This window comes from Prosopis cineraria, unplaced genomic scaffold (genome assembly GCF_029017545.1).
Source record: "Prosopis cineraria cultivar Desert tree isolate PC_DT_omini unplaced genomic scaffold, ASM2901754v1 PC10, whole genome shotgun sequence".
NCBI lineage: Eukaryota > Viridiplantae > Streptophyta > Magnoliopsida > Fabales > Fabaceae > Prosopis > Prosopis cineraria.
The window spans coordinates 21,079,719-21,105,620 of NW_026555341.1; the positions used below are offsets into that span (position 1 = coordinate 21,079,719).

The 25,902-nt window shown below is 33.1% G+C and overlaps 1 protein-coding gene across 1 annotated transcript in view; it reads left to right on the forward strand.

The window, feature by feature from the left end:
• The first annotated feature begins 470 nt into the window (after positions 1-470).
• Positions 471-25,902, forward strand: part of LOC129322492 (uncharacterized) — a 178,343-nt gene continuing 152,911 nt past the window's right edge. Inside the window, 2 exon segments of the mRNA XM_054968803.1 lie at positions 471-639; positions 1,569-1,605. Of these exon segments, the coding sequence (XP_054824778.1) occupies positions 471-639; positions 1,569-1,605 (206 nt within the window).

Sequence of the window (25,902 nt, forward strand, 5' to 3'; positions counted from 1 at the left end):
TTTGGTCAGATGCCATACACACATGAGCAGAAACATGCACACACACACGAGAGAGCAAAGGAAAAATGCACAACACCAACACACACGAAACATACACAGAAAAATAGAGGCACGGACATGACAGAAAAAAAACAGTAGGAGCACGCACACACACAGCCAACCGAGAGAAGCGCTGGAAAAGGGAGAGCAAACCCCAGACCCATGCAAGGAGGAAGAGCAGAGCAGAGCCTGCCAGACACGCGAGCGAAAGAACGAAGTACAGAGCAAATTTTTGGCTACACGCAAGTCACGAGTTCAGGATGTTTTTACCCGAGAGGTGGAGAAGCACTAAAAAAAACAGAGAAGAAGAGCATAGGCACAAACACAGCTGTGGGAGGAGAGAGGAGACTGAGATCAGGAAAACAGAAACAGAGCACCGAGGGGACTGAACAGAGCTGAGAGAGCTAGAAGAAGAAAACACATAAACATGCATGCATATGTGGGTTTATGGACTGAACGAGATCATCACTTTCTTCTTCCCTCAGTCACGAGTTCAGGATGTTTTTACTAACAACAAAGAACTAGAAACACATTCAAAACTTGAGGTTGAGGTGATGAAAGCGTTGAAGAATGCATATCTAGAATCACAGGTTGCTCAAGGTAATATTTAAATCACATCACCTCCTTTAATCTGGATTTATTGACGAACATATATATATTGATAGGTGTGGACTGATCTAGATGTATGTTTAGACATTAAAAAAATTTAGGAATTAAATATTTTTTATGTAGAATTTAGAACATATCTGAGAGGTGTCTGACAAAAAAAATGAGACCCTGTGAAAATATTATTGATAATTTGTGAGGTTGATTGTGGTTTGGAGCCGTGTCTATTGTGGTTATTGCTAGAAGTTCATGCCAAATATGGATTTTTTTAGAATATGTTCCCAGGTCAAAAGAATAGTGAACTGTCAAAATAATTTATTTATCTATTCTTTCCATTGTCTTCATCGCATGAATCATTTAGCCAACTATAATATTATGCACCAACTGCAAATACAAATATTTAGATTATCTATTTGTCATGTGAGATTTTAAGAATCTCCATAGGCATTAGAATGATTTCATATCGTGTAAATCAATAAGATTTCGCAGGTATGAGGATCAATCTTATAATAAATATTTAAGTCTCATGTGAGATTTTAAGAATCTTCGTAGAGACTCAAATTAATCACATTATCGTGTGGGATAGTATATCCCTGCAGATATCATGATTCTCAATCTGTATATATTACATAAATGAATTTTTGTAAATAAAATAATAAATGTTTTTCTGATTTTAATTAATTAAATTAATAAATTTGAATTATAATTACTTTGTCAAATTAGATCTTTTGGTCATGTGAGGTTTTTGAAACTCTATAGACCTTTAAGATAATCGTACTACCATGTGAGTCAATAAGGCTTGATAGGTATAACGGTTAAGATTTCTATATTTAAAAATATGCGTTGTATACTTACGTATTAAAATATATTCAAAGTGAATATTGTTTAATCCTTTTATCGTGTGAGACCTTGTATCCCTGCAGATATTCAGGATAATCTCGTATCGTGTAAATCTATAAGGTTTCGCAGATATGAGAGTAAAACTTTTACGTTAATATGGGTTCAAAAGGCCCATCATTAAATTTAACTCTCTTTTTATAACCCAGATTAATAATTTGTTTAAGTCTCATGTGAGATTTCAAGAATCTTCATAAGGACTTAAATTAATCACATTATCATGTGGGATAATGAGTCCTCGCAGATATAGTGGTTCTCAATATATATGAATGATGTTCGTAAATAATCATATAATAAACAATTCAAAAAATTAATTAACCAAATTAATGTATTTAAATTGTAATCACATTTACCAATTATATCTTTTAGTCATGTGAGATTTTTGAATCTCCGTAGACTTATAAGATAATCGTATTATCGTATGAGTCAATAAGACTCTACAGATATAACGATTAAGTTTATTAAAATATATATAAATTATATATTAAATTAATTAAATTAAAAGACATATTTAAATTTAATTCCTTTATCGTGTCAGATTTTAGAATCTCCGCAGATAATTAGGATAATCATATTACCGTATAAGCCAATAAGGCTATACAGGTATGATGATTAAAATTCTTTAAAACATGTATCTACATGCTAAAAAAGTTATTATCAACATTTAAAAATGTACATAAGAATATAAGAAAATAAATTAAATTGCCAAATTCTTTTATCGTGTGAGATTTCAAAATCTCCACAGATATTTAGAACAATTGTATTACCGTATGAACCAATAAGGCTCTGCAGCCATAACAGTTAAATTCCCAATCATAAAATATAAAGAAAAATAATTTTAAACCCTTTCCTTTCTTTATTAAATATTCAAAATGGAGAAAATAATTAAAATTAAATTACCTTTTGCAATTTAAAACACACATATCAAAATTTCAGAAATTGTTTTATTTGTAAAATGGTGAATTATTTCTAATTAATTTCTCTTCAAAAAATATTTTCACCAACAAACTTTTAAGCTCGAACTACGTAGACTTTGATCCCCATCACAGGGTACGTAGGCCTCAGAGTCAGATTCTGAGTCAAGTTCGTCCTTCCTCGTAAATAAATAAACATCTCTCACTTAATTCTTATCATTTTTGAAACACATGAATGTAAAAGGGATAATTAAAATAATTATAAAACCATATTAATAGAACACAACAAACTTCAGGTAACCGTTCTGACGAACGGGTGTTGTGGGGGGCCTAACACCTTCCCCACACTCAATCGACTCCCGAACCCATTCTCTGATTTTGCAGACCACCTTATCCCCCATTAATCGGTTTCCCGAGATTTACCCCAAAATCTCGGTGGCGACTCCTCGTTTGATTCGGTTCCCGCCGCGAAGGCTGGGACCACCGCTCGCGCACCGTCCACGTTGCATTTTTTCGAGTGCGACAACTCTTGTTATTGGGATTCCTATTTTCTAAATAAATTTTTATGATTTAATAAACTATAGATAGTCGATGGATTAGACACATGAGATGCTTTGATTACCTTGGTGTGGTTTGTGATGCATGAGTTAGTAATGTCTAGGAGATAGGATTACAATAGTCACTTTACAAGCAATTATAATGAAATTCATCAATATTCACTTTTGGGCTAATTTTTACTAGGAACTCAACACTTATTCATGCTTAAGATTCATTTTCTACTGGTATAAAAATACCCATGAGGTTTCTTAGCTTCCTTTAACCCCCATTAATACCATTGACCTCTTTAATGGCCAATAATGGTACCATATTGTCCCAACTAACACATTTATGGGAATTTTTGGATATTTATTGCTTCCTAACCACCAATCATCATAACTCCATAAATACCAAGTTTCATTAGCTTAGTCTACTCTTATTAACTCTATCTAAGTCATGGGTTCAAACTCATAGCCTATATGGATAAAAATCATCATTATCAACTAAACCCTAACTTTTAATACTAAGAAAATGGAAGGAGGAAGGAGGATTTAGGTGTAGGAAGCTTACTTTAATGCTTAGGAGCCCCAAAACACTCCCAAAACTTATATCCTTCAAGCCTGAGCACTACTCTTTCTATCTCTCTTTCCTCTTCTTTATTTCTCTCCTCTGGTGCATTAGTTTTGCAATCTTTTTATAGTAAAAAAGTGTCTATGCACTACAGCAGATGTATAATGTGCCATAGTGCATGGCACGAAGAGCATCCTTTCAGGTGTGTCAAGACATACATATTACGGTGGCCTAATCCACAAGCCATAATGCTTGGCATAGAACTTTCCCCTTTAGATTTCTTCCTCTTTTCATTCCCAGGTGACCCGATTCTCCCTCAAACCTACGTTTAGGGTTGGAAATCACAATCAAACACACCTGTTAGGCCTAGGCCACATAGCTTGCTAATACACTTAATTAATCTAATTTATGCTTAATTAATTCGATTTAAAATTAAGGATGTTACAAAGAAAGGAGAAGAATGGTATGAGTTTTGTGGAGATTTGATGGCTAGAAATGAGAGATAAGATGCTGAAAAATGAAGAACACAAGAGAAAAAAATGAAGAACACTATAAACAGGTGAGAAAAAATGAAGGAGATGAAATAAAATGAGTGTTAGATCTGAATGAAGGGCTTAATGGCGTGCAATCCCTTGTTTCCCATCAGTTGAAAGCTTAATTGAATATAAGAAAAGAAATTTAAATACAAATGGAAGCTTTGTCATACTTGTAAGGTAGCAACCTCCTATTAGTTTGTAAATGATTCTAATGTGTGTAATTTTTCATGTGTCATCCACATTATTAAACTGATTTAATGCCCTAAATAAATCAAAAATCATAGCCCATGCTCTAGCTTTTGACCTCTATAAATGTTGACCTCAATTGCCTAATTGATGCACAAGTGACATGCCCCCTAAGTCACACAAATCACATAATTCAATTAAATAGCATGTGACATAATAAAATCTAATTAATATATAAAATTAAGTTCATAATTAGAAGGGAGAATTTATTAAAATAACCAAATTCCAAGTTGCATAAAATTATATAAAAATTTTCACACAGAGACAAACTGAAAACTAAGTCAAATTAAGACACTTTAAAAAGTGTTGACTTTTTATTTAACTACTCCTAAACTAAAATAAATTTCAAAAATCTAACTTAACCACTCATCAATTGAACATGAAATGCATTTTGTTAATTTTTCTTGTACATTTTCTTAAAAGTTCAGTGTTTGCATGAAAATACCTCGGTGCACTAAACCTAGACAGTTAGGCAATTTATCAATTCTAATGCAATAAGTGCACTTTGAGGTGATAAAACATTAATAAAAGGGTCCCAATTGAAAAATAAAAGTGTGTAACAAATGTGTTCTATCAGCTGTAGCTGTCCCTCTTTGTACCATGCTATATGATGTGTTGCACATATCATATAGCAATTCTATTGCCATTTAATAGCAACCTGGGGCAACTTCAAACATACCCCATTTCTCTGTCTGATGTCCTAATGAGGTGATTTAGATGTCTACAGAAAAATTTGTTCATAAGCTATTTAATGGCATTAGTTTTACTTCTAAATTATGTCTCATAAGAAATATGGACAACCAAACACATTTTCACAACTTTCCACCATTTTCACAACTTAAAGGTGTCCAAAAACCTACACAGGTAGTAAAATCTATTTCTAGCACCCAGAACACACTAAATAAACTCAGGACTACTTGTACAACATATCACATTTACATATACTCAACAATATCAAATCTTCACTCATTAACTCCTTTAATACCAAAAATAGAAGGGGGAGGTGTTGGCATTGCATAAATCATATAATTTTTGAATTCAATAATATGAAAATATTCCTACACTTGCACAAGTATTTTGGTCTTATCAGCATTTAATCAAACTTACATATGTTGGACATAATAGCTTGTGACATTATGTTTAGTTTAAGTTTTGATGATGACAAGTATAGATGAGACTATTATTATGGAACAACTACTTTAAAGTATTTTCACTCATGCTGTTGCATATTACATGGGATTTAAAAAAATAATTTTTATGCATTAAAGTTATTTTATATTATCATTTTTTTCCTTAAATTGATTCTATATCCAAGAGTGTTTAGAGTATTATCTTTCATAACTTGGATATGCATATTAATATTTAGAATAACCATTTTATTCATAATATATCATTTAAGGTTATCTAAAGTAAAGATGAGATTAAGCATGAAGAGAAAGAAATCAAAGTTATCATTAGCATGCATACCATACCCAATGGGAGAACATAAAGAGGAGGATGATCCAAGAAGAGGTTAAAGTATTTAACACACTTATACAAACTTGGATACATCTTGGAAGTCTTGGACTTGATAGGTATAATATCATTAGGTTAGAAGCCTTTATGTTAAACTCATTGATTTAGATATGAAATATTAGCTCAAGATATTTTAAATCAAAACATGCATTTTAGCTCTTAAGAGAAAGAGTGAGATATAAGTTTCTACAATCATATCTTTGATCAAATATATCTCATAGGATTAGAAATGTTTTGATTATTAACTCCATAAAGTTTTCAAATTTGTTCTATTTACTCAAAATAGAGTTAAGTTGAAAAGGTCATGAACACTTGAAGTCTAAGCTTTGAAATGGCAATTCTACATAAAATTAGATTTGACCTTTTTCATATTTCTTATTATATCTCTCACTAAATAGATCATTTTAATGTGAAACATATCTCATTTGAAAATAGACTCGAATAGCTTTTCAATAATAGTTTATTCATTACAAATGGAGTTCTATTGTGAAAGATATGAATTTTAGAATTTGAGCGTTGAGATATTAATTCTGCAAAGCATTTAGAGTTAACCTTTGTCACTCTTGATCATATCTCAAAATTTGAATTGAATTTGAGTATAAACCTTATTCCATTAAAATTTAGACTTCAACATGGAAGAAAGACAGTCTACCTTAGCCATTAGAGATTTCTTAGGCAAGATCAACCTTATTGTAAATTAAAGAAAACTTTTTATGGCCATTAAGAGCACCTTCATGCTCTAAAAGCTTTGATTGGGGAGCAAGTTTATGAACTTGTGAAAGATATTAATATTATCCTTAGTAAGACTTAAAAGAATACAAGTGCTAAAAGTATATGGAAAAAACAATCTATCTTTTTGATCTTCCATATTTGCACTATCTTGAAGTAAGGCATTATATTGATATTATGCATGTGGAAAAAAGCATGTGTGATATTATTGTTGGAATGCTTCTGAACATGCCAGGCAAGATCAAGGCTAGTGCGAATGCAAGGTTAGATTTGAAAGAAATAGAGATACAAGATGACTTACACCCAACGTCAGAAGGTAAGCATACTTATATCCCCTAGCTTGTCATATATTGTTCAAGGTTAAGAGAATAAGTTTTTATGAGTATTTACATAGGATCAAAGTTCTATTAGGGTATTCTTCAAATATTAATAAGCTTGTGCTAATGAAAGAGTTGAAATTGGTAGGCTTAAAGTCTTGTAATTGTCATGTCTTGATGCAACAACCATTACCAGTGGTCATTTGAGATATATGAAAGAATATTTAAGGCACACAATAACTATACTTTGCTTCTTCTTTAATGTAATATGCAATAAAGCTGTTGATCCTCTTAAATTAGATGAATTGGAAGAAAAAAGCTTGTATTATCTTGTGTCAAGTTGAGATGCACTTTCCTCCTTCATTTTTTGACATTATGATGCACTTAATAGATCATCTAATGAGAGAGGTACAAATTTATGGCCTTGTTTGATGTACCCAGTTGAGAGATACATGAAAATATTGAAAAGGTATATGAAGAATCCATATCAACCTGAAGCATCTATCATTTAGAAATATGCTATCGAAGAAGATATAGAATTTTGTTCTAATTATTTGTCAAATATAGAACCAATTGGGCTTCCTAAATAATATTAGGTCAAGGAACATGTGGAGTATCAGTAAAGAGCATGAATCGTGATGAAGTGAAAGAAGTACATTTATATATCCTGAATAATATTGATAAAGTTTTAAGTTACATAAATACACATAAAGAACTTGTAAAGGTAGAATGCAATTAGTTGAGAATGACTAAATAAAGTTTCTTGAAAGTGCATAATACGACTTTTGTAGATTGGTTCAAATAAAAAGTCTTGAATGAAGATAACATTTCTGATACTATTAAATGGTTAGCCAAGGGTCCTTACTTAGATGTGATATACTAGAGTGCATACAATATTAATGGGTATTCCTTCTACGCAAAGTCTTTTAATGAGAAAAGTACTATGCAAAATAGTGGAGTTATGATAATGGTTGAAGCTATGCATTTTTCAAGTAAGAAATATAAGAATCCAAAAATGGCATCCATGCCTTATGTTAGGATTATCAAAGAGATATTGGAGGTTAACTATACAAAATTTAGAGTGCATGTTTTTAAATGCAAGTGGGTTGACATTAATGGCATGCAAGAAGATAAGCTAGGATTTACATTGGTTGATCTTATAATACTAACTTATTGGAAAGAGCCATTTATTATGACAGACTAAGCAAAACAAGTTTTTTATATCATAGATCTAGCAAATAAAATTCAATTAATAGCCCTCAAAGAAAAAAAGATGCTTGATAGTAATGAAAAAATGAAATAGGCTTTGATATTTTTGAAACTCCTACCTTCTCATCAAGATTTCCTTATTTGAATGTAAATTAGATAGATGACAAACATGCCATATGAAGTGATCACCATAAAGGGATATGAGAGAATATCTCTATATGAATATAATTTTAAAATTAATGTTAGTTTTCTAAGTGGGAATTATTTTTTATTTACAATTCTTTATGTTTTAGTTATTTTGTATTATTTAAATTATGTTTTATTTATAGTTTTTTATTTTTTATTTTTAGGAACATAGAGAATAATTAGAGTAGACCTACTAACGGTGCCCTGAGCTAGCCGTCTACAGATGTTACTTTGAGCTAGCCAACTATACAGGTTACTCATAACATTGATAGTGATCCTAGTTAGAGTCAATTACTGAGGAGGGGTAGATAAGGCACACAACTGAGAGAGCTGACCTTAAGTAGGACTATTAGCTATAGATTACCAATCCGGTTAAATTGTGGTGAAAACCACGAGGGTTAAATAAGGTCAAGTTTGTCAACTACTTTGGGCTCCTATCATGTAACAAGCCCAGTATATTGTATAAAGATTGGCTTGATATGCTAAAATGTGTAAAGGAACAGATTTGGGAAAGTATTGAGGTATATCATTTTAAAGTTATAAACATTTATAATTATTAAGTGTAAAATACTAACTATTATTAATTATAGCTCACCTATGATGTTCCAAATGATGAAGCATGTTAGAGATAGCTAATAAGATATTATGGGGAATATTGGAGAGGTTTCAAGACTAATCTTGTGAGGAAATTTGAAAGAAGGTCGCCTCATCCTAATCCTCTCAAGACATACTAATGTCTAGATGAATAAACTTGGCAAGAATTCTATAGGATCCAAACTTTTAAAAAAGTTATGGTCAGTCAATTTTTAATGAATTTAATTGTAGTAATTTATTCACTTGATTGTATTAATTTGTTAATTTTTTATTAATAAGAGAAATGAGTAAAAGGGCAAGAAATTTCTCAAAGAAATAAATGGCCCTATATAATGTCTCTTAGAGGTTATGATCGTTGATGATATCTTGATAGATCAGAAGTTGAAGAAGAGAAAAGAAAAAGCTAAATTTGATCCTTTTATTCTCTTATCCCCACCATCACCTATCTCTCATGAGGACAAATGGAGATATAGTCATCAGCACAAGAAAGGAGAGTATACAAGTGGGAAGGCATATGAGGTTGCTAAAAGTATTATAGCAAAAATTTAATTCTTTAATTTTTTTATTCAATTGTCAATAGAAAATAAATGTCATGATTTTTGTTTTGTTTGTTATAGGAGACTCTTAAGGAATAACAATCTCAAGGATCTTTCATTCTAAAGGGTAGAAATGAAATTTTAGAGATTACTATAGGAAAACTAGAGCATCTAGGGCTTCTTAGAGGTGTTGGATTTTATGTGAGAATCATAGATTAGTTTGGTGCACCTGGACAATGTAGTAGCTCAGGTATCGTTATGAGAGAGGAGCTAGAAAGTGTGATGACAAATATAATGCAATAAGCAATGAAAGATGCTAAAGCCTCATTTAAAGCGCATTTAGAAACTTGCTTAGAAGCTCAGCTTGCATAAATGAAAGAGGAGATGATGACCTTCATGACCTCATGACAAGAGATGACTGTTGATGTACCTTATACACTATCTCTTAAATTTCACAGCATGAAAGGTAGTAATGTTCTTGGATACATGTCAGATAGTCCTTTAGTAGGAAACACTAGTGAACCATGTGAACTATATCTAGAGGATCCTGATAGACGATTGGTCATTCTTGGTAGCGTTCACACTTTGGGATGAACCATCCACCACAAGTAAATGAAATAAGATCAAGTGAGAGTGTGGTGGAAGATGTAAAAGTAGCAAAACAACTCGTCCCATTCCCTATTAATGTGGTCAAGACTATGTCTGAAGCTGTTGGTACTTTTATCATATGACCTAAGAGACTTGTCAGTATGGTTCAAGATGTGGTACTTTTATTAAATATTTCATGAAATTTATTAAATATTGCTTTCTTATTATGTTTATTAATTAAATATCTCTTGCCTTTTCAGCTTATAACATCCTGAATTTCTTAATCCTAAGTTTAGAGATTAATCAATGATGAAGTAAAAACTAAAGTGGGATTATAGATTTAGATGATTAATTGATATTTTGACTTGTTTGTGTGTTATATGAATAGATATGGTGATAAGAGTTTGTTTTAGGTTGAAGCAAATATGCGTGGTGAGAATAAATCTCACAGTCCCACACGCCGCGACTTGTGTTGCATACGCCTCGGCGCATGGACAAAATTTACTTTATAAGTCATGAATTTTAGAAAATTTTAGAAGAGAGAAATTGAGAAACACACAAAATAGAGAGAGGAGAAGGGCTGAGGAGCTAGTCAAGTCATTTTAGAGTAGTGGAAGGTGATTCGAATTGGTAACTTGCCAAGTAAGCTACATATAACTCTTGCCTTCCATTCTACACAAATTTCTCTGAAAATGAGTTATTGGAAAATTGAATTGATGGAATTTGAGGGATTTGATTTTTTCCCAATAGTAATAAAAAGGTTTTCTGAAGTTAAATTAGAGCTTTATAACTGGTTTAGAGCTGAACAATAGAGCTTTGAATCCACGGGCTCAATTTTAGCCTTTAGAGTGAGAAAGTTAGTGCAAAAATCTAATATGAGTGAAATAAGACTAGTTGAGCTTGTGTAAAGTAGTAATTGGGTAGTCATGAACTTAAATTGGATAAATGAAAAGAGTTTACGGATGACTATAGCCCAAGTGCTAAAAAATGAGTTTTTGGTCAAAATGAGCCAAATGACTAAAATATACCATATGTGTTCAGATTGGCATATTGGACTTATGAACAAAGAAAGGAAGCTTGAGAAAAGCTTGAGTGATAGTTGAAATCTACGGATAACCTTTATAGTGATAGAAAGGTAAAGGTAACTGAATAACTTCCTCTGTTTGACTGTTTATTGTAACTGTATGTTAGTATGCTATGTAATGCATGAAATGATTTTGCATTGAGTATGATTTATAGCATTAAGTGATTGTTATGTGTGAAATAGTTTTTGATTGAAATAAATATGGAAATGTGTTTTGTAATGAAAAGTATTATATAGTAAGTATAAGAAAGTGTTAAATTATGAAAATGGAACCTTAAATGGTTTGAGAAGGCATGATCTGAGCATTGTGACTTCACTCGAGAGTATAAGAGATGATAAAGATTATATAGAAAGGTTTCCTTACTACCCTGTTAGGGTGCGGTATTGGAAATAATTCTCCTTAATGCCTTAAAAGGTGTGATGTTGGAGAAGATCTCCTGAGTGCCTATTAAGGTACTATGTTGGAGATAAGAGACTTCTTAATATCTTTGTGATATTGGCTAGAGTCGACGACGCCCCATTATGTGCATTAGGGGAAAACCACAGTCCATAATATGCGTTAAAACATCTTTAGCTGGGTGATTCTACCATTGTAGGTGAGCTCAAGACTAATGAGAGTGTACATTAGTCTAAGATGAGCTTATAGTTTAATGTGGGGGTGATTTGGAGGTTTAGTTGGTAGAGATCATGCTAGTATTTTATATGATATGATGAAATATCATGAGATAACACGGAATCCTTTAGGATTAATGAAAAGTGAAAAATGAAATGTGATATGATGTAAATATTACTTTATGAGGTTTTAATAGTATACTATGTTTACTTTCATATTGTTGTACATGATAGTCAATAGGAGCAAGTTATTCTATTGTTGAGATTTTTATCTCACCCCTGTGGTTACATGTTTACAAGACCGAAAAGTGATTAGGGCAAGGGAAGAGAGTCTAGACCAGCTTGAGTTGAGAAGCCATGTACTGTGAGGTTGTGTAATGAACTAAACTGAAAGACTATATATATAAGTGTCTATGAGTTGCCATAAGGTTGCTTGCATGTATTGAAATGAGTTTTTGTAAAGTCTAGCCCAATTGATTATATATGTGTTGAAATGAAACAAAAAGGGGCTATCACTTGGAGTGTATATGTGAAATGGTTGTTTGTGTTGATGAATCTTAAGCCAAAGGACAAACTATAATGAAATGAGTAATTTGGGGGCTAAGATTGTATTGTGATCATGATTGATGAATCCTAAGCCAAAGGACAAATTATGATGAAATGAATAATTTAGGGGCTAAGATTGTATTATGAATATGATTGCATGTGTATGAGTTGAGAAATAGCCAAGTAGGCTAAGTTATGTCAAGAAATGGCATAGTATGTTAAGTTAGTGAATTGTGAAAATTGGCCGCAAAAGGGTCAAATTTTGATATATGAATGTGATTATGATTAATTGTGATTAGTCAGGTGTATTAGATCCTTTTAGACTTAGTTCAAGGCCTAGTGTGGTTTAATGAGAGTAATGGATCGATTTGAGTGCTTGGGTGTGCAAATTTTTCAAAAAAAGTGACTTTTTGCACCTGGGTGTCTAAATTTTGATTGGACCTTTAAATCATGTCCAAACCTATCTCATTAGTTAGTATACGAGCTAAGGTTCCTGTGGATGCTTGAATCACTCTGATCAGATATCGTATGAGAAATTGGCACATGTCGGAAGTTTGTCATTTTTATTATCAAAATGATAGCAGAAAAATAGATAGGCACGCCGCAGTGCATGATAACACATACCACCACACATGACACAGACAGGATAAGCATGTGGCTCTGTGCCATATGCCGTGGCACACTGACCGTCTGCTGTGGCACATGGACTAAAATTTAGTTTTATTTATGTGTTGAATTGCATGCCATTGAGATAGGAATGCTGGTGGGTTATATCCATTATGTAATTGAGGAGTGTATGATTTACTTCTACTGTGTTTTCTCTAATTAAAATGTGATTTAATTTGTTTTATAAAGTAACTTTTCGATTGAAGCTTTTGAAAATAAATTTAATTGTCATGAATGAAGCGAGAAAATGGTAACACCATAGTCTTCTCTTATACAAAGTGAATATAAGAGAGGAGGTTACATTTTGATATTAGTCTCTCGATTTTTAAGACCTGAGTCTTATAGATGCATTCATTTAGAAGTATGGCAACTTATTTTGTTCATTACACAACTTTTTCCCTGATGTCCTTAGTGTTTTGTATTTTCCTCCTTAGGAGGGGAAAAAATAATACAGTATGAGAGGCACTCGTGTAAGAACCATAGTGTTTAGATGGGTTGTAAAGGAGGAATGAGAGTCGAATGTTCAACCAATTCAGCCACAAAGGGATAAATGTGATGAGCTACTGGAAGAGCTCAGGGACAAGGTTGTTAATATAAGACAAATTGTTAAGGATCATGACACGATCCTAAGGGGTAGAGAGCAAGAAGAGAGAGTTGAAGCTCAGAATATCCCAATGCAGGAAGTACATAGTAGACCTAGACTGTCTCAGAATTCAGGTAGTGGACCAGAGATTCCTAGCACTTATCCATCTATTGATCGTGCTTGGAAGATGTTTGTTTGATTCAATCTGCCAACATTTGATGGAACTATGAGGGAAAGTGAAGTAAAATTGTGGATAGAATGAATGAAAACCATCTTTTGAGCTGGTAATCTGCACCTTAGAGTAGAAAGTTATCTTGGCTACGGTGCAGTTGGTTAGTGCTACTAAGAGATGGTGGTAATTTGTGAGACCAACTGGTGGTATTCATTGGAGCTAGGATGAGTTCAAGAGAATATTCTTTGATCAATACTTTCCAGTTTCATTCAAAACTGAGAAGGAAGAGGAATTTCATGCTTTCAGGCAGGGAGAACTAGACGAGGAAGAATTTATAAGAAGATTTAATGACTTACTAGCTTGTTCCACATATTTCTAACATAGTAATGACTCGAAATGGAAAGCTAAGAGATTACTGGAGAAGATGAGACCTAAGTACCAACAACAGATAGTATTGCTTGATGTGACGACATATGAGGAAATGTGCTAAAAGCTAAGGGTAACAACTAGGCATGGTAGATAGGCAGATGTTGAAAGGAGATGTGATAGTATGGGAAGATTTTCATCTATTATGGTCTGACTGGTGAAACCTCAAAGAGGACTGGGTTCAGTGCGAGCAGTTCTAGTTCTTTTGAAAGATAGGGTTTTATTCAAGGATCATAATCTCGACTTGTGCATAGAGGGTCAATGTAGAGGGGTGGAGGTGTCAGAATTGGGCCTTTACAATCTTTAAGACAAGCATCAAATGTTTCAACTCTGACTTTAAGTATTAGAAGGATGCCCCAATGTAACATATGCAGCAAATCTCATCCAGGAAGATGTTAGGCTTACTACAAGTATGGTAAATCAGGTCATATAGTGAGGCAATGCCCAGAGGGCAGAGTTGAGGGGATTGAGTAGAGATCGATAGTTCTAGGTCGAGTATTTGTGGTTACACAAGAAGAGGCTAGAGTATCTCCGAATCTAATTAGGGGTATGATTTCTGTAAATGGTCATAAAGTAGAGGCATTGTTTGACTCTGGTGCCACCCATTCTTTTATATCTAAGGAATGTGTGGATAGACTGAAATTATCTTTACAAGAATTGTCTCTGCTCATTAAAGTGACGATACCTTCTGGATCGCCTAGTATTACAAGTCAAGCTTGTCAGAATGTGGAGATTTGATTTGAGGACAAAGTTTTCAAGATTGATCTGATTTGTATTCCTATAAGAGGAATAGATGTAATAATTAGCACGGATTAGCTAGCAATAAATAATTATATGCTTGATTGTGCCAAAAGAGTGGTTTCCTTACCAGTGTTATGTACAGCTATGCAATCTTCAAAGCAACCTAAGTTTCTATCGGTAATTAGTATTGAGAAGTTGATTCAACAAGGTTATAATGCCTATATGGTATTCTCTATAGCCAGCACTGTGTATGATGGTGGAATTGAGAAGATTGGGGTAGTAAGTGAGTTCCCAGAGGTATTTTCAAAAGAAATGACTAGATTACCTCCTAAAAGGGAAGTTGAGTTCTCAATTAACTTGGTTTCTAGAACGAACTAATATCAAAGGCTCCTTATAAAATGTTGCCATCTAAATTGGTTGAGCTAAATAAGTAGATTGAAGATTTATTAGAAAAAGGATTCATCTGAGTAAGTGTATCAACTTAGGGATTACCGATATTGTTTGTGAGAAAGAACAAGTATTCTTTACCAAGGAAAGATGATCTTTTAGATTAATTGGCTCGTGCCTCAGTCTTTTTTAAGATTGATTTGAGGTTAGGGTATCATCAATTGAGAGTTAGTGTAGTAGATATACCCAAGATAGCTTTCAGAACTAGGTGTGACCATTATGAATTCTTGGTTATGCCTTTTGGTTTGACCAATACGCCGGCAGTGTTCATGGATTATATAAACTGAATATTTAGGTCGTACTTGGATCAGTTTGTAGTGGTCTTTATAAATGACATCCCAATCTATTTTGAGAATGAGGAGCAACATGAAAGGAATTTGAGGATGATACTACAGATTTTGAAAGATAGAAAGTTATATGCCAAGCTCAGTAAGTGTGAGTTTTAGTTAAGAAAAGTAATATTTTTGGAACACATGGTGTTTGTAGATAGTGTGAGTTTTGGTTAAGAGAAGTGAAATTTTTAGGACACGTGTCTGTAAATGGATTTTTAATGGATCCGCATAAGGATGATGCAATGTTGAAATTGGAATGTCTTAGTTCAACTACAGAGATACATAGTTTTTTGGAATTAATTGGGTATTATCGACGATTTATCTAAGGATTTTCCCAGATAGCTTTTTCTTTGACTAAACTAACTTGAAAAGATCAACTTATATATAGGACAACCAGTATGAAGTGGCATTTCGAAAGCTAAAAGAGAAATTAACCATAGCACTAGTGTTGGTTATCCCTAATCCAAGGTTACCTTATGAGGTATATACTAATACATTTTTGAAAGGTCTTGGTTGTGTCTTGATGCAAGATAGTCGAGCAGTAGCCTATGCTTCACGACAATTGAGATCATATGAGGAGAATTATCCTACACATGATTTATAGATTATAGTAGTGATGTTTGCTTCAAAGATTTGGTGCAGTGTTCATAAAAGTTTGAAATACCTAGTAGATCAAAAGAAAATGAATATAGGGCAAAGAAGGTGAATAGAGCTTCTTAAGGATTATAATTTTGAATTGAAATACCATCCGGGTAAAGCTAATATAGTTGCTGATGCTTTCAGCTAAAAGACTTTGCATATGGCAAGGCTTATAATCAAGGCACATAGACTGATAGAGTCGTTTATTGAGTTGTAGAGGATACACCATTGAAGGTATTAGTTGGTGCCTATTCCACTGAGATTAGCAATTATTTTTGGAAGGAATTGAGAATGGCATAACTAGAAGATAAAAGCCTTTTAAAGATTAAGAAGAAATTGAAGCAGATCAAGCTATTGAGTTTAGATTCAATGATGATGGTTTTGTGATTTATTGGGATAGGATTTGTATGCCTGATGATGTAGATTTAAGGAAAGTTATTTTGAGTAAGGCTCACTGTAGCAAATACATGATCCATCCGGGAACTACAAAGATGTTCCAAGATGTGAAATGGTATTGGTGGTGGCCTAGTATGAAGAAAGATGTAATGGAGTTCGTGACTCAGTGTTTGACCTGTGAAAAGGTTAAGATAGAGCACCAAAGACCAGCAAGAGTATTACAACTGTTGGATATTCCTACGTGGAAATAGGAGAGCTTTTCTATGGATTTTATAACTGAGTTACCAAGAAATCAATCTGGATATGATGCCATTTAGGTTAAAGTCGATAGACTTACTAAATTGGCTCATTGCTTAGCTATTCGAATTAATGATTCTCTAGAAAAACTGGCAGAGATCTATATCTGAGAAGTGGTAAGATTACATGGTGTGTTGAAGAGTATAATTTTTGATAGAGATCCAATATTTACTTCTAAGTTTTAGGGAGCTTTATAGCATGCCATTAGTACTGAGTTAAGATTCAGTACAGCTTATCATCTATAAATAAATGGGCAGACAGAATGAACCATACAGAATTTAGAGGATATGTTGAGAGCCTGTGTATTGAAGTTGAAAGGTAGCTAGGATAGCCATATCCCTTTGCCTGAATTTGCTTACAACAATAGTTACCACTTGATAGGGAATTAGTCACTTATCCTCAAAATTAAACTAAAGGCAACCCTAATGCAATATAGGGTCAACCTTAAGTCATCTCCCAAGGAATGGTCTTAGTCTAATTGAAAGTTATCTAGTGGAATAAATCGCCCAAAGTTGTAGGAATTTAGTTATCTAATTATCTAAACTAATTACCTAATGATTAAAATGCTAAATAAAGTGAGTGAAATGCACTTTCCTTTTCACAAGAGTAGAACCTTAGAGATTATTTTATTTTAGACTCATTATCTTCTCATGATTAGGCTAAGTTTAGCTTCCCTTTCCTCTTGACTAAAGCTGTCATGACTTAAGAAAATTATCCTAAGCCAATTAACCTAATTAACTAACCTTCTTAGGTCTTAGATTAAAGTCCTTAGTTCAATTAACCAATTGGTGAAGAAATTAGGCAAGTGATTCACTCAAAATCCTTCCTCAACAACCATGGTCAAACATATAAATTGAGCAACCACAATATTATGTCAAGCTACTCAATAACACAAGCATTAACACCACACGATTATGCAATATTAACACAAGTAATTCACTAATTGAAAAACACAAAATTACGTGCCAAACAAAGAGTATAAAAATTCAGTCATGGTTGTCCAAGGAAGAAATTAAATGAAATAATCCTCTAAATTCAAATTAGAATTTACAAGCTAAGATGATTAAACCCTAGATTCAAGAATCTAACCATCTAGTAAAAAAAGAAGAGGATAGGAAACAAAAGAACTTAGCCAATTTGAAGCTCAAGAACTTAGCCAATTCAGTCATGGTATGAGTTTTGTGAGGTTTGGTGGCTAAAAATGGAGGTTAAGATGCTGGAAAATGAAGAACAAAAGAGAAAAAATGAAGAACACTATGAACAAGAGAGAGAAAATGTAGAAGATGAATGAGATGAGCATTGGATCTCATTTGAGGGGTAAAATAGTGTGCTTATTCTGTTTCCCATAAGCTGAAGGCTTAATTAAAAAATAAGGAAATAAATTAAAATGCAAATGGGAGCCTTGTCACACTTGAAAGGTGGCAACCTCCTATTAGTTGTAGATGATTCCAATGTATGCCTAATTTTTCATGTGTCATCCACATCATTTAAGCTGATTTAATCCCTCAAAATAATCATAATTCACGTGCAAACCATTAGCCATTGACCTCAAGGAGTGTTGACTTCAATTGCCCAATTGATGCATAAGTCACATGCCACCTATATCACATAAATCACATAATTCAATTAAATGGTATGTGATATAATAAAATCTAATTAATTTCTAGAATTAAATTCATAATTAAAAGGGAGAATTTATTAAATTAACTAAGTTTTAGGTTGCATAAAATTATATAAAAATTTTCACACAAAGGCAAGCTAAAAACTAGGTTAAACTAAGACACTTAACAAAGTGTTGACTTTTTTATTTAATTACTCTCAAACTAAAATGAATTTTAAAAATATAATTTCACCACTCATCAAATGGATATAAAATTTACTTTTTCAATTTTTCTTGTACATTTTCTCAAAAGTTCATTTTTTAGACCAAAATACCCCTAATGTACTGAACCTTGAAACTTAGGTAAAATTCTAAATTAATACAATATGTGCACTTGAAGGTGATAAATCATTAATAAAAAGGTCCTAATTGACAAATAAAAGTGGGTAACAAATGTTTTCTATCACCACTCCAGTACACAAATGGCCCCATATGAGGTATTGTATAAGAGAAATTGCAGATCACTTCTTTACTCGACAGAGTTGAGCGAAAAGAGTATGTTAGGACCAGATATTATGGATTAGACAACTCAAAAGATTGAGTTGTTTAGGAAAAAGCTATTAATGGCACAGAGTAGGCAACAAAGTTGCGCTGATAGGCGTAAAAGGCCACTAGAGTTCCTAGTGGGAGACCATGTATATTTGAGGCTTACATCAGTGACTGGAATTGAGAGATCGATAAGAGCTAAGAAGTTGAATCCTAGATTCATTAATCCTTTTATGATTCTGGAGAGAATTAGACCAGTTGCCTATAGGATTGCTTTGCTACCATAGTTATCGAGTGTGCATGAGGTGTTTCATGTGTTGCAGCTTAAGAAATATCAACTTGATCCTTCACACGTGACAGAATCAAAGAATATTGAACTCTAGGAGAATTTAACCTATAAGGCTAAGCCAAAATGAATCATAGATGTGAAAGAGAAGCAGTTAAGGAACAAGACCATACGGTTAGTTAAAGTTTTCTAGCGAGGCATGGCTCATAGTGATGCAACTTGGGAGACAAAGGATAGAATGAAGCAACAATACCCTCACCTATTTCCATAGGTATATATTTATATCTTTTATGAATTTTGAGGGCAAAATTCTAAAAAGGAGGGGAGAATTATAACATCCTGAATTTCTTAGTCCTAAATTTAGAAGTTAATTAAGGGTAAAGTAAAAACTAAAGTGGGATTAGAGATTTGGATGATTAATTAGTATTTTAACTTGTTTGTGTGTTATATGAACATATATAGGTGATAGGAGTGCATTTTGAATCGAAACAAGTGCCCGTTGTGAGAATAAATCTCACTATGCCACATGCCATGGCTTGTGCTGCATGCATTATGACGTATGGATAAAAAATTTACTTTATTAGTTGTCCATTTTAGAAAATTTCAAAATAGTGAAATTGAGAAACACACGAAATAGAGAGAGGAGAAGGGCTGAGGAGCCAGGTTAAGTTATTTTAGAGTGGTGGAAGGTGATTTGAATTGGTAACTTGCCAAGTAAGCTACGTGTAACTCTTACCTTCCATTCTACACAAATTTCTTTGAAAATAAGTTATAGGGAAATTGAATCCATGGAATTTAAGGGGTTTAATTCTTGCCCAATAATGATAAAAAGGTTCTCGGAATTTAAATTAGAGCTTTGTGACTAGTTTAGAGCTGAACGGTAGAGCTTTAAACCTACAGGCTCAATTTTAGCCTTTAGAGGGATAAAGTTAGGATAAAAATTTAATTTGAGTGAAATAAGACCGGGTGAGGTGGTGTAAAGTAGTAATTGGGTAGTCATGAACTTAAAATGGATAAATGGAAAAGAGTTTACCGATGAATATAGCCCTAAGTGGTAAAAATGAATTTTTAGTCAATATGGACCAAATGACTAAAATGTGCCAAATGTGCTCAGATTGGCATATTAGACTCGTGAATAAAGAGAGGAAGCTTGAGAAAAACTTGAGTGATAGTTGAAATCCACGAGTAACCTTTCTAGTGATAAAAGCATTGAGGTAACCGAATAACTTCCTTTGTTTGATTTTTATTGTAACTATATGTTAGTATGCTATGTAATACATGAAATGGTTTTGCATTGAGCATGATTTATAGCATTGAGTGATTGTTATGTGTGAAATAGTTTTTGATTGAAATAAGCATGGAAATGTGTTTGTAATGAAAAGTATTATATAGTAAGTATAAGAAAGTGTTAAATTATGAAAAGGGAAGCTTAAATGGTTCGAGAAAGCATGATCTGAATGGTGGGAGTTCACCCAAGTGTATAAGAGATGATAAAGACCATATGATAAGGTTTTCTTAGTACCTTATTAGGGTGTGGTATTGGAAACAATTCTTCTTAGTGCCTTGAAAGGTATGGTGTTGGAGAAGATCTCTTGAGTGCCTATTATAGTACTATGTTGGACATAAGAGACTCCTTAGTATCTTTGTGATATGAGTTGGAGTCAATGACACCCTATTATGTGCATTAGGGGAAAACCATAGTCTATATTGTGCGTTAGAACATCTTTGGCTGGGTGATTCTATCATTGCACATGAGCTCAAGACTAATGAGAGTGTACATTGGTCTGAGATGAGCTTATAGTTTCATGTCAGGGTGATTTGGAGGTTTGGTTGGTAGAGATCATACTAGTATTTTATATGATATGATGAAATATCTTGAGATAACACAAAATCCTTTAGGATTGATGAAAAGTGGAAAATGAAATATGATATGATGTAAATACTACTTCATGAGATTTTAATGGTATACTATGTTTACTTTCATATTGTTGCATGTGATAGTCAATAAGACAGAGTTATTTTGTTATTGAGATTTTTATCTCACCCCCATGGTTACATGTTTATAAGGTCGCAGAGTGATTAGGTCAAAGGAAGAGAGTCTGGACTAGCTTTAGTTAAGAAGTCGTGTACTGAGGTTGTGTAATGAATTAAACTGAGATTGTATATGTAAGTATATATGAGTTGCCATAGGTTGCATGCAAGTATTGAATTTATGTTTTTGTGAAGTCTAGCCCGATTGATTGTATATTTGTGGAAATGAAACAAAAAGGGGCTATGACTTAGAGTATATGTGTGAAATGGTTGTTTATGTTAGTGAATCTTAAAGAAAAGGACAAATTGTAATGAAATGAGTAATTTGAGAGCTAAGATTGTATTGTGATCATGATTGGTGAATCTTAAGCAAAGAAAAAATTATGATAAAATGAGTAATTTAGTGGCTAAGCTTGTATTGTGAATATGATTGCATGTGTATGAGTTGAGAAATAGCTAAGTGGGCTAAGTTAAGCTAAGAAATGGCATAGTATGTTAAGTCAGTGAATTATGAAAATTGGCTGCAGAAGGGTCAAATTTTGATATATGAATGTGATTGTGATTAATTGTGATCTCAGGTGTATTAGATTCTTTTAGACTTAATTCAAAGCCTAGTGTGGTCTAATAAGAGTAAGGGATTGATTTGAGCATTTGGGTGCATAAAATTTTTTAAAAAAGTGACTTTTTACACCTAGGTGTCTAAATTTTGATTGAACTGTTAAATTGTGTCCAAATCTATCTCACTAGTTAGTATACGAGCTAAGCTTCACGTGGGCGCTTGAATTACTCTGATCAAATGTCGTATCAAAAATTGGCGCATACTGAAAGTTTTTCATTTTTGTTATCAAAATGGTAGCAAAAAAATAGACAGGCGTGCTGTGGCGCATGGTAACACATGCCACGGCACATGACATAGATAGGATGAGCGTATGGCTCTGTGCCATATGCCGTGGTGCATTGACCATCCACTACGGCGCATAGACCAAAATTCGGTTTTATTTGTGTGTTGAATTGCATGCCATTGAGATAGGAATGCTAGTGGGTATGTCCACTATGTAATTGAGGAGTGTATTATTTACTTTCGTTGTGTTTTCTCTGATTGTAATGTGATTTAATTTGCTTTATAAAGTAATTCTTTGACCGAAGCTTTTGAAAAGAAATTTAATTGTCATGAATGATGTGAGAAAATGGTAACACCATAGTCTTCTCTTATATAAAGTGAATATATGAGCGGATGTTGTAAAGCTTCCCTCACCAGATATTCCACAGCTACCTTTATAACATCCTAAATTTCTTAATCCTGTGATTAGCTGTTAATCAGGGGTAAAGTGATAATTAGTTTGGCATTAAAGATTCAGATGATTACTTTATAGTTTGACTCATCGAGATGTTGTATTAACAGGTATAGGTGGAAGGATCACGTTTCGGGTCGAAACATATGCACGTAGTGAGAATTCTTCTCACTGTGCTATGAGCCGCAGCATATGGACTAAAAAGTTACTTCTTAAGTTCTGAAATTTCATTATTTTCAAAAGGAAAAAAATCAAAAAACATGAATAGGAGAAGAGAAGAAGGGCTTAGTTGTCAGGGCAAGAGATTTCGGAGCAATAGAAGGCACTTTCAATTAGTAACTTATTAGGTAAGCTATGTATAAACCTTACCTTCCATCCTACCCAAATTTCTTTGAATATGAGTTAAAGAGAAATTGAATCGGTGAAGTTCTAAGGGTTTGATTCTTTTCCAATAGTAATAAAAAGGTTCTCAGCAATTAAATTAAAATTTTATAATTGGTTTAGAGTTAAACAATAGAGCTTTAAACCCTAGGCTCAATTTAGCCTTAATTCATTGAGATTTTAGGGTGAAAACATGTTTGAGTAAAATGAGACTAGTTGAGGTGATGTAAAGTGGTAATCGAGTAGTAATGGACATAGAACGGATAAATGGAAAAGAATAGATAGCTAAAGATAGCCATAAGTAGTGATTATGTACTTTTAGTCAAATTTGACTAATTGACTAAATTGTACCAAATGTGTTTAGATTGGCATATTAAGCATATGAATTGAGAAAGGAAGCTTGTGATGAGCTATAGTGGTAGTTGAAATCCACGAGTAACCTTTTTAATGACTAAAGGGTTGAGGTAAATAACTTCCTTTATTTGACTATTTATTGTAACTATGTGTGAGTTTGCTACATAATTCATGAAATAGTTTTAAACTGAACATGTTTTGTAGCATTGAATGCTTATCACGTAAAAAGAGATTTTGGTTAAACAAGTAATGAAATTTGTGTAATTTGATATTCAAATGTGTATATGTATATATATGAGTAAAGTGATGGTTGGGAAACTACAAATGGCTCGAAAAGCATAATCATAAGGGTGGGAGTTTACCGAAGTGGAGATATAATGATAGGACCATATGGCATATTCTCCTTAGTGCCAACAGGGTGTGGTGTTGGAGAATTACACCTCCTTAATACCTTTTATGGTATGGTGTTAGAGATAATCTCTTTAATGCCTATTGAGGTGTAGTGTTAGATATTTGGACTCCTTAATGTCTGTGTGATATGGTATTAAAGTTAAGGACACCCCATTATGTGTATTGGGGAAAACCATGGTCTAAAAGTAAGATAGAATACCTTTGAGTGGGTGATTCTACCATTAAATGTAATAACCAAGAATTTAAAAAAATAAGGATTCAATTATTGATTTCAACTTTACAAAATTACTAATATACCTTCCCCTTCATCAGATTTATACTTTTCTCTTTCCTTTCTCCTTATTCAGTCTTGATTTAGCAGAGAGAGAGAGAAAGAGAAATTTGGAGCTATCACCAACCCTTCTCTGCCATCACCGACTTTTTCTCTTTCTCATTCATTCCTTATTCTTACTGATGTTAGTGGTGGTCGTTGCCACCTTACCAACAGGTTCTCCATCATTTCTGTCTTTGGTGGTCTTCATTATTCCTCATGCTAGCTTGCCATTCATGTGCGGGTTTGAGTAGTGGGTGGAGTAAGAGCTGAATCATTGATCTAAGGCATTCCTTATTGGTCTGTTGCTTCTTAGTCTAGTTTGATTGGTTCAGTTCTTCTTCCTCTTATGTGGGTTACATTTGAATCTCTCCCCTATTTTACTATGGATTTTATCTCCTTCTTTACCTCTGCTATTATTGGTGATTGAGGTGAGAATCTTAAGGATTCTTTCTTAGTGAACTTGTGCGAGAGAGAGAGAGAGTTGATTGATTATTGAAATTATAGAATTTTTTGTGTGTGCAGTTGTTGCCCATACCATTATAGGAAGGAGAAGATTCAAATTTGAACATAAAATTTATCTTAAAGCTTGACAATAATATACATATGGGTCAACATTTGAGTTAAATTCATTTAGTTTAAATTGATTGATAATGAAGAATTGGTTAGGGTTATGTTAGAAGATATGAGATATGAAATTTGAGGAATGATGGCTATAAGATGGTTGTTGAAATGCTTATTAGCAAAAATTTGACTTGATTTTTGAAATTAAATCAGATGTTGCAAAGAATATTGGTTTATGAAATTTATAATGTGATTTTTGGATTTTTGAAGACAGATAGTTATTGGTGAAATATTGTATGCTAGCATTTTAATGAATAGATTGGAAATGATTTATGTTTCATGCCCTAACCAAATGCTAGTGAGGATTTTTCTTAAGAAAAAAAAATTAGGTGTATTATAGTTTAATATTGGTGCTGAGTGACACTGGAAAAAAAGAAATTTTGGTATTGGTTGAGGGTTAAATAAAATTTTAATATGATTTATAGGAAGTTTGGAAGAGGAGAAATTTGATTAAAGTTGAGAGGAAAGATTTGAATTCTAGAAATCTCGAGTAAGTGAATAGAATCCCATTTAATTTATTTTTAATAATCTTTTACTGAAACATTTTACTCTTATGAATTATATTAGTTTTTAGAAATTATGGAACATTGATGAAGGATAATTAAATTATGATATGTGCATTTTTTTTTTTTTCAAGAAATATATTTCCAAGACTGATGAAGGTGTAACATCCTAAAACTTCAAATCTAGAAAAATGGATTAATTAAGGGATAAATTAGTTAAAAATATGATTCATTTATTTAATTATGTTTTTGGGTGGCTAATTAGATTTTTAGGTCATGTTTGGCTCTAAATTGAGATAGGATAAAAGTCGGATCAAGTCGAGAGGCATCGAGGAGAGCAAAATCAAGTTGTTGCTCGGTGCATCATGAGCCACAGCTTGCATGGCATGCGCTACAGCGCACGGCACAGCAGGTAACTTAAATTTTCGAGAATCATCAGAATTGGACAGTTTTTAGGGTGGAAAACCTGGAGCACAAAGGGGGCAACTTTGGGCACTACTAGGGCATCAATTTGGAAGGATTTTGAAGATGATTTGAGCCTTTAAACTCTTAGGTAAGTTTCCTACCCTTCTCCTCTACCTTTTCATCTCATTTTCCATGGAAT